Raw genomic sequence first — 10,267 nt, forward strand, 5'->3', positions numbered from 1 at the left:
ATAAAAACCCAGAGAGGATGGTAATAATAATTATAATAATATAATCCAATACACAATTATAATTTCAAATTGCTACAAGATTCTAAAACTACCTTGAGAAAGTTACTGATCATAACACAAAGGCTTTTGTCTCATAAAAATAATAAAATCTCCTACCACCATCCCTCGAACTTTGAGGGCCTGAGAAGGATTCATTTTACATAAGAAGCGTAGGGCATCTGTCCTGCGCCTTCCTCCAAGACTTTCTTCATCTTGCCGTTCTCCATTTTTAATCAGACCCCTGCAAACTGAACATTTAATATCAGCTATTACTTTAAGCTTTCAAGTAAGATGTTAGAAACAATTTCTTCAGCCTTTTAATTAATCATTTATGTGGCACAGACACTACAGAAGAAAATGATCAGGGAATTTGAAAGCACAGCAATAGAAACTAGTCAAAATAAAGCACAGAATGAAGAGACAAAAAATGAACAATGACCTGTGGGGCAACATCAGGTAGTCAAATATAATTACAGTCTCAAAGAAAAAGAAAATGGAAGACAAGAATATATTTGAAGAAATTTTTTCAAATTTGATGAAAACTATAATCACAGAAGCTCAAGCAGGATAAACACAAAGAAAATCATATCGAGACCCATCATAATCAAATTTCTGAAAACCAGTAGAAAAGAGAAAATCTTTAAAGTAGCCAAAAAGGAAAAATAAATAAAAGCAGCCAGCAAAAAACCCCCAAATATTATGTACAGAGGAACAGAAATCAAAACTACCACAGACAACAGAATGACATCTTTAAAGAGCTAAAAGAAAATGTCACCCTAATATTTTATACCCAGTGAAAAATATCTTTGAGGAATGAAGACAAAATCAGGTTTGAGTGTTGTTTTTTGCTTGTTTGTTTGTTTTTCAGATTAAAAAAACAAACAAACAAACCAGAAAGCAGTGCCTGGCTGGCTCAGTAGGTAGAGTGTATGACTCTTAATTTCCAGGTTAAGTTTGAGGCCCACACTGGGTGTAGAGATTACTTAAGAAAATAAAATATTATTAAAAATAAAAACAAACAAATTTAAAAAGCTGGAAAAATTTGTTACCAGCAAACCTGAACTATAAGACATGTTAAAGAAAGTATTTGAAGCTAAAGGGAAATTATATCAGATGGAAATGTGGAGCCCCAAAAAGAATGAAGTGGGACACTTGGGTGGCTCATTCTGTGAAGTGTCAGACCTGATTTTGGCTCAGGTCACGATCTCAGGGTCATGACACTGAGCCCCAGATCAGGCTTCTCATTGAGTATGACACCTGCTTAGGGTTCTCTCTTTCCCTCTCCCTCGACCCTTCTCCCCCAAGTCACACTCTCACTCTAAAATTTTAAAGTAGCACAAAGGACAAGAGGGGAAAATAGAGAAGTATATTACATTATATGTGAAGAGGTATAAAATCATTGAAAGTAGACTGCCATAAGTTAAAGATGCATACTTTATTTTTGTCGTTGTCGTTTATTTTTTCTTAAGTAGACTCTCTGTGGAGCCCGACACAGGGCTTAAACTCATGATCCTGAGATCAAGAGTTGGTAGCTTGGGGCACCTGGGTGGCTCAGTCAGTTGAGCGACCAGCTCTTGATTTCAGCTCAGGTCATGATCTCAGGGTTGTGGAATCGAGACCTACCTTGGGGTGTACGCTCAGCACAAAGCCTGCTTGTCCCTCTCCCTCTGCTCTTCCCCCCACACTCAGACTCTCTCTCTCAAATAAATAAACAGTCTCTAAAAAAAAAGTCAGACACTTAACTGACTAATCCACGCAGGTCCCCCAAAGATGCATACTTTAAACCTGACAACAATAAATTAAGAAATAAAAATGCAAAGAAAAAGATTAAGCAAAAACATATAGCTAATATGACAGTAGTGAAGATAAAATGGAATCCTAAAAATTTCAATCCAAATGAAGAAAGTAAAAGGGAAAAAGGAAAAAGGAAACAGAAAACAATTGCAAGATGATACACTTAAGTCTACTACCACAATAATCACATTAAATGATCTGTGTAAATGGTCTAAACTCTCCAATTAAAAAGGAGAGACTATAACTACATTTTTTACAAAAAACAAGATTCAGCTCTACTTGTCTACAAGAAACCCACCTTAAAGATAGAGATTTTTCAAAAAGATGGATATATACCATGCAAATACTAATTGTAAGCTGCTATGGCTCTCTCAATTAAGTGGGTATCAAAAGAAGATACATTACCAGGGATAATGAAGCACATATCATAATGAAAAAGAAAAAGACTCAACTCATCATAAAGATATAACAATCCTAAATGTACATGGACCCAATCACAGCTTCAAAATTAATGAAGCATAACTGACAAAATGAAAAGAGGAACAGACAAAGCCACAGTCATGTTGGGAGACATCAGCACTCCTCTCTCAGTAACTGGTAAAATATGTAGACAGAAAACCAGCAATAGCACAGTTTTTACAAAGGATTTTTACGTAACATGTGATATTTAATAACTCTCTCAGAAATGTAAGGGAAATGTTATTAGTAATACCGCATCTTATACATGATTCATATTTGATGAAGATGATGCAAAAAGTGAGTGACAAAGCTAGAAATTATGACCACCACATCCACTGCTTTTTCCTCTTTGGCTCCTAATTCACAACCTTGCTCAATAAATGTTTTTATTTTTATACCACACAGACCCAAACAACAATCTTCAATCAGGCAGTAGTCATTTGAAATAGAGGTGAAACTTTCAGTTGATTTTTCTCAATTTCAACTTTTCTGCAAACTGACAGAAATAAGGCTAAAAAACACAAAGGGTTTAATGGCTGCTATTTCTAATTATATGTTACTTGCACTGCACGCTGGATGTTTCACAGATAATATGTCTTCTTCCCTTTGGTCCATGAGCATAGAATTACAGCTTCTAGCTCTTTAGTATTTTTTACTGTTATAGCACTGGTGACTAGTGACAAAAAAATTATTTTGTTGTCCACTTAACGTACTTATATTTGTAATCTCAAAACAATCTTGAAATCTTCTCAACTCAGTATTTCTACAATAATATTTCACTAATAAACTTTCCAAAGAGAAAATCTCAAATAAAAGCACATAAATATAGGCATGCCTGGGTGGCTCAGTGGGTTAAGCCTCTGCCTTTGGCTCAGGTCATGATTTCAGGGTCCTGGGATCGAGCCCCACATCGGGCTCCCTGCTCAGTGGGGAGCCTGCTTCCCCCTCTCTGCCTGCCTCTCTGTCTACTTGTGATCTCTCTCTCTGTCAAATAAATAAATAAAATCTCTAAAAAAAAAAAAAAAAAGCACATAAATATTTCTTCTTAGCTCAAAAAATCAGGTCCTGTATCTGCACAAGCCAAATCTCTTCAATAGCCTATTTTAAAATTACATTTACCTTCATTAAAACTATCAGGAACATTGGCCACCAACAGACATAAGAACCAAGCACCATTTCTAACATGTAGCAAGGCTTCAGCTACATCCACTATAGGAAGCAGGGAAGGGAGCTCTACAAGAAAACAAAGTCAATGTTACTATCAAGGAGTGATATTTCATCATATTACACATAAGCATTTTTTGACATTTCACAAATGCAATTTAAAAGCAATTAAGGTACTTTCTTTTCACAGTCTAGAGCTGAATGGTCCAGGAGGATAGCCACCAGCCACATGTGGCTATTGAAATTTAAGTTAACTGGGGTGCCTGGTTGGCACAGTGGATATAGCAGGTAACTCTTGAGGTCTCAGGGTTGTAAATTCAAATTCAAGCCCCACCCTGGGTGTAGAGATAACTTAAAAATAAAATCCTTCCAAAAAATTAATTAATTAATCCAAATTAAATAAAATTAAAAATAGTTCAGTCCCGGTAGCCACATTTCAAGTAATTCGTAACCACACGTGGCTAGTAGCTACTGTACTGGAAAGCCCAACATGTATCACTGCCACTGCTACACTGGACGGTGCTGGGCAAGGGGATTTTCATGAAAATCTTGGCTTTTTTATGTCCTCTATCTTTCTAATCCAATTGTTCAAAGTTAGTAATTTGAAATATTTCAATCCCCCCACAAGTATTATCTTAACTTTAAGATAATTGGGATTATAGGGGCGCCTGGATTGCTCAGTGGGTTGAAGCCTCTGCCTTCGGCTCAGGTCATGATCTCAGGGTCCTAGGATCGAGCCCCACATCATGCTCTCTCCTCAGTGGGGAGCCTGCTTCCCCACCCCCCGCCTGCTGCTCTGACTACTTGTGATCTCTGTGTGTCAAATAAATAAATAAAATCTTAAAAAGAAAAAAAAAGATAACTGGGATTATAGTCTACTTATCATTTACCCTTTGCTTTTTTCACTTACAGATTATGACCTTTTTTAACAGATTATTAAATTCCTTCAAATACACTACTTAATGGCTGTATAACATGCTATACTGTGGAAATAATATAATTTACTTAATCACTATTCTACTGCTAGCCACTTTTGTCTTAACATATTAAGGTACATTGTTATTAAATATATAAAATGTTTATATAAAATAACACAATTTCCAAGTTAAGAAGTTACACAGTACCATTTAATAAGAACCTACGAACATAATGTATCTTAGCAGTCATTATAGTACCTGCTTGTAAAATACAAAGTACATCTGCAGCTTCCTCCAAATAGACTGGACTCTCAAATAGTTCAGATGACTTAAAAAAAAATTCTCCACTGGACTCAGACACCTTAAAAAAGAAAAAGAAAAAAAAGAAATGATGAATTCTATTAATTTCAGATAATGTACTAAATCCTTTAGTATTTTTATAATTATTTATTGAGTTTACAGACCATGTTTCTAAATATGTCATTAATATACTGCAGAATATGCAATATTTGATGAATTTGAGCCATTTTAATCACTGTGACATTAATTATTATTCAGATACGACAATATGGGGCTCAGTAATGTATTTCTATGTGAATATTTGGAGACATCTGGAATTAAAGGTAAGACAAGCCAAACACATGAACTAGAAATGCTACCTACAAAAGTTATAGCTCAAAAAAAAAAAAGGCAAGAAATGGTAACCTTAAAGCAGTATAACAAATATAAAGTATGTTCAATAGTTGGGGCGCCTGGGTGGCTCAGTGGGTTAAGCCACTGCCTTCGGCTCAGGTCATGATCTCAGAGTCCTGGGATCGAGCCCCGCATCGGGCTCTCTGCTCTCTAGGGGAGCCTGCTTCCTCCTCTCTCTCTGCCTGCCTCTCTGCCTGCTTGTGATCTGTCAAATAAATAAATAAAATCTTTAAAAAAAAAAAAAAAAGTAAAAAAAAAAAAAAAAAAGTATGTTCAATAGCAAATTAACTGTAGGAAAAACAAAAATAAAAATGTAGATCAATATAAGTACCTACTAAATTTTTGAAAATCTCCTACAGTAGTTTCATCACACTTCCCATTTCCTGAAGAGTTCTAAACTGAAATATTGGAAACCTCCCAGAGGAGAAAGGTCTTTTTCCTTTCTTACTTTACTAGATCTATAAGTTAGATATTAAGAAAAAGATGCTTGAAAATACTGATTGAAATTAAGCCCATAGTACAGTAGAAAAGAATAGAAAGAAATAACTGTTTGTAATAGAAAAACATTTTTTAAAAGATTTGTAACATATATACGGAATTAAAGAAACAAATAAATTTTAAGAAAAAAATTTAAAAAATAAAGATTTCTAATGTATCTGAAAGACTACCTAAAACTAACTAAGTGCACCTCCGCAACCACCAGTATTTTCTTTGGAAACAGAATTTAGAGTTGTTTGGTCCACAGTTTATAAAACTAAACTTTATTATTAAAAGGAACTGACCTTGAAATTCTAACAGTAAATAACAGTAAATAAGTAAAAAAAATAAACTTTTCCCTCTGAAACTCTGGGCTTAATATATAAGCCATCTTAATATGAAGATCCAGCTTAACTCTTTTTATAGTAGACCCCTGACATGCACAAATCTAAATTCAGAGTTTCAATTAATCATAATTACCCAAAGGTCCATGAACTAAGTAATCTATCATTTTCCTGACATGCGAAGTTGAATAGCTTTCTGTAGTATAGAAGCAATTCAGCCATCTAGTGAGTAAGGCTAGCCAACAATCCTACATCCAATTCAGCTTTGATATTCCCTGTTCACTGTTGTGTGAGATAATGAGTGCTCATTCAATGTCTAAAGGAATCACTTAAATTTTTCAGTTACGTTTTATAATATTTTATGAGGGAAATCATATCCTATAAAGATATTATCAAATTTGGTAATTTGTAGAAGTCTTGAGCTATGTACCCAGGACGCCTGGGTGGCTCAGTTGGTTAAGCAGCTGCCTTCGGCTCAGGTCATGATCCCAGCGTCCTGGGATCGAGTCCCACATTGGGCTCCTTGCTCGTCAGGGAGCCTGCTTCTCCCTCTGCCTCTGCCTGCCATTCTGTCTGCCTGTGCTCGCTCTCTCTCCCTCTCTCTCTCTGACAAATAAATAAATAAAATCTTTAAAAAAAAAAAAAAAAAAAAGAAGTCTTGAGCTATGTACCCTTCTAGATATCAAGAAGTCATTGTATGGCGTCCACAGAGAAAAAAATTCTCTACAGTAGAAAATACAGAGTCGGTATAAGTGAGAGAAAGTGGTAGAGAAAGAGGGCACCTGGGTGGCCCAGTTGCTTAAGCAACGGCCTTAGACTCAGGTCATGATCGTGGAGTCCCAAGATCCAGGCCCTCATCAGGCTCCCTGCTCAGGAGGGAGTCTGCTTTTCCTTCTGACCTTCCCCCTCTCATGTTCTCTCTCTCTCTCATTCTCAAATAAATAAAATATTTTTTAAAAAAAAGAAAAGAAAAGAAAATAGTAGAGAAAGAAAGGTAGGCATTTAATATCCTTTTAAACCTTTAAAAGGAAAACACTTTCAAAACAAATAGAAATATGTGTAAAAGAGGATGCAACTTGGCTGCTTTCTAGGCTGTTTCTACTTTCTTTTTTTTCTTTTTAAGATTTTACTTATTTATTTGTCAGAGAGAGACAGAGAGAAGACAAGCAGGGGGAGGGGCAGGCAGAAAAAAAACAGGCTCCCTGCTGAGCAAGGAGCCCCATGCTGAACTCAACCCCAGAACTCTGGGATCATGACCCGAGCTGAAGGCAGACACTTAACCGAATGAGCCACCCAGGCATCCCCTGTTTCTACTTTCTATGTGTAGACATCAAATCATGCATATTCTGATGTGTGATTAAAATAAATGCACCTTGTTCATAATTGCCAACAGTTCACTAAGCACAAGACGCAACCGACGAGGTGAATCACTGTGTTCAAACTCCAATGTCAATCCATGCTGAAGCTGTGATACCAGGATGCTCTCACCACTGCCTCCTCCAAGTTTATGCCTAATGAGGTACAAATGTGTAAAACAACAATCATGAGAACACTGACAGAAATAATATAAAATTATCTTTAGTTGAAATAATCTACAAAAGAATGTATTAATTCTTTTCATACATTTCATGAATGTAATATTTCCGAAATACTCTTTAGTTTGCCTATTTCAGGGATTCACAACTTATATAAAGACTCCAACTAATAGTTGACAGCTACTTCGATGAACAACAGTGGCTCGATATTGGATTCACAATGGGTGGGGAAGAACCAAACAAATGCCCAGAATTTTGGGAAATCAATGTTAAGCTCAAAAAGCCTCCTGGGTGATTCCAATAAATACTTTTATTCTAGGGGAACTTACCCTCCCACTTTCCGTTGAGTAACCAATCTAATCAGTTTAGCATGAAAGCAACAGTATATGTAGCCAAACTTCTCTACACATTTTAGAATACAGAATTCAAAAGATTCTAGAATTTTAGCTATAAATAGAAAAGAACTAGGTAAAATGCTCTCCAAAGTTTAGATTCTCAATCTTTTCCAGGAGAATACATCCAATAAAAAGTCCTAAAAGCTCCAAAGAAATATTTGATTCCCTCTTCTTTGACAAATCTAAGTAAATCCCAAACCACATATTATATAACACAACATTACCTAAGCTGCTGTTCTTTGCTGGCATCCTGTTCTAAAGCATGAAAATCCACAGACAACAACGCAACAATGGAATTGACAGCTTCCACTCCAGAGAGAAGACGAAGGATCAGTTTTTTATCCTGAGCCCAGCTTTGGCTCTGGTCAGCAGGAGCACAGAGTGCCATCCGCACCAAGCAGGGCAGGAGAAGTCTTAATTCCGGATCACTTAAAGATGCCAACCGAACAACATCCACCTTCTGCATTGCCTCGAAAGCAAAAGGGCTGACAAACTGAAGACTTGTACACTCAGCCATTATCACTGTTGATCCTAATGATTTAAAAAAAAAGGAAAGTAGGTATAACTCCTGCATGTATGAATGGCCCCTCTTTAAAAACCCTGAGAAATGTGGTCTTTTTTTAATAGGTTCCCATGCTGGCTATGTTTCTGGCACAATTAAAGGCTCCCTATGTTTTTACTCCCACCTAAAAAGTGAGAAAGAAAACGGAGTACATTAATATTTCCTCCAGCCCTAGGGATCTTCTGTTCTAATACTTATTTTGCAAAGAAGAAATATGAAGCCCAGAGAGATTAAGTAACAGGCATACAGTGATGACTAGCTAGTGGCAAAATCCGAGGCTGAACACTCATCTGTTAAATCCCAGTCCAACACTTTTTCCACTGCATCCACCATCTGAGCACCACAATGCAAATTAAAATGAGTACTAAAGAATGTTCCTCTTCCGCACCTCTTTAGTTTCTTATGCCTACTCAACAAATGTAAAGAACTGTTAGGCTTCTCTTTCCCACCCTCCACAAGTCAATAGAAGCTAAATCTCATTAGCCAAAAGCAATGCCAGATGCAACGTTCTGGAGATCATAACACTATCCTAATGTCCCTTGTGTTGCATGGGTAGAAAAACAGCTATGGAGATGCAATTCACTATGGGAGAAAGAGGAGTTCCACCTGGACACTTCTCTGTCTTCACTAGTAATCAGAAGACTTCCTCCCCCCCCCCCAAAAAAAAGGCAGGGAGTAGGTGGCCAAAGCTATCCCCTCTAAAACCCACAGACTAGCAAAATCGTGGGTTAACAGAGCTGAGCAGAAAAGTTACTTAGTTTTTAAGCAAGAGGAGCTGCCCTTTTAATAGAAGGGCGGGCTGAGGGAGCAGAGGCACCAAGACCTGTGTGTGCTCACAAGTCTCACCCTCAGCGTAACGAGAACCAACCAGTCGCTCTGGCAGAGAAATGTGAGGCCAGTGACCGACATGAACCGGGGAACGCGCTAAGGCCTGAGAGGCGGAAGCTCTGTCATACCTTTCAGATTTGCCCTCCAACCTCCCGGGACCCAACACGGATTCCGCGCCCTAGAGGCGGGACGCTGTAGAAATCAAGAGCGCGAACCCAAGTTGGGCCTAGGCGAAAATCCCGATTCGCCAACCCTAGCTGTGCCCTGAGTCGTCCCAGGAACCAAAAACCCAGACGCCTGGATCAGTGGGGTAGGCAGTGCGATAGGCTGTATGGGGACACCGCACAAGCACAAAGAAAGAACCCGCACTGAAGGAAAGGGAAAGCGGAGGGGTCTGTTTCAACCTTCATCCAGCACCTTCATTCATCCCCAGCGCCTGGCTCCCGTCGGCCACCGTACTGAACTGAGAGGACCGCTGGCTGCGAAAGGAAACCCAGAGACGTCGGCGTTGATGCGATGGTGCGCGTGCGTGGCCCCACCCCTTCCTCCCCGCTGTTGCCCAGCCTAACCCCACCACTCTGGACACGGAGATTTAGTACAGTTCTTCCAGTGTCTTCTCCAAAGCGTCCTTACCACCTGCGTCCTTTTCGATTAAGTCCTTAAGCCCTCCCGAGCTGCAGCTTCATCGTCATAGGATTTTTGCGGCACTTGAATGAAGTAACGTATGTAAAAGAAATGTTAAAGGTGTTTCCACTATTCTTTGACCGGAACACCAATGGAATCAGACTGTACTCTTCTCTCCATCTCTGCCTCTGCCCTCCTAACGCCAAAGTTCTAGAATCCTAGGATTTACAGGTGAATTTAAAATTAATCTTTTCCTGAGCTTTCTTCCGCTGTTGACCTCACACCCTCATGGTCAGAAGTTAAACATCTTAATTTCAGTGTTCTGTACTTTAGGGTCAGGGGTTGGGGGATGGGAAAAATGGGTAAGGGGGAGTGGGAGGTACAGGCTTCTTGTTATGGAATGAGTAGCTCCCTTGGAACATAGAAATTATAGTGA

At 38.4% G+C, this 10,267-nt stretch overlaps 1 protein-coding gene across 5 annotated transcripts in view; it reads right to left on the bottom strand.

The window, feature by feature from the left end:
- The window catches only part of LOC111151467 (integrator complex subunit 2), a 46,523-nt gene extending 36,722 nt beyond the window's left edge, over positions 1-9,801 (bottom strand). For 2 of the 5 annotated variants that reach the window (XM_022509474.1, XM_022509478.1), the window contains exons 1-6: positions 9,625-9,650; positions 8,042-8,348; positions 7,260-7,398; positions 4,632-4,734; positions 3,412-3,525; positions 157-287 (exon numbers count right to left, since the gene is read on the bottom strand). In XM_022509474.1, the coding sequence (XP_022365182.1) occupies positions 157-287; positions 3,412-3,525; positions 4,632-4,734; positions 7,260-7,398; positions 8,042-8,348; positions 9,625-9,634 (804 nt within the window). In that variant the 5' untranslated portion in view covers positions 9,635-9,650. Of the gene's footprint in view, positions 1-156; positions 288-3,411; positions 3,526-4,631; positions 4,735-7,259; positions 7,399-8,041; positions 8,349-9,335; positions 9,378-9,576 lie in introns of those variants that run through there. The other 3 variants (XM_022509476.1, XM_022509475.1, XM_022509477.1) reach the window with 3 other exon arrangements.
- Between the last annotated feature and the right edge of the window lie 466 nt (positions 9,802-10,267).

Source organism: Enhydra lutris, unplaced genomic scaffold (assembly GCF_002288905.1).
Source record: "Enhydra lutris kenyoni isolate GAN:26980312 unplaced genomic scaffold, ASM228890v2 scaffoldscaffold26, whole genome shotgun sequence".
NCBI lineage: Eukaryota > Metazoa > Chordata > Mammalia > Carnivora > Mustelidae > Enhydra > Enhydra lutris.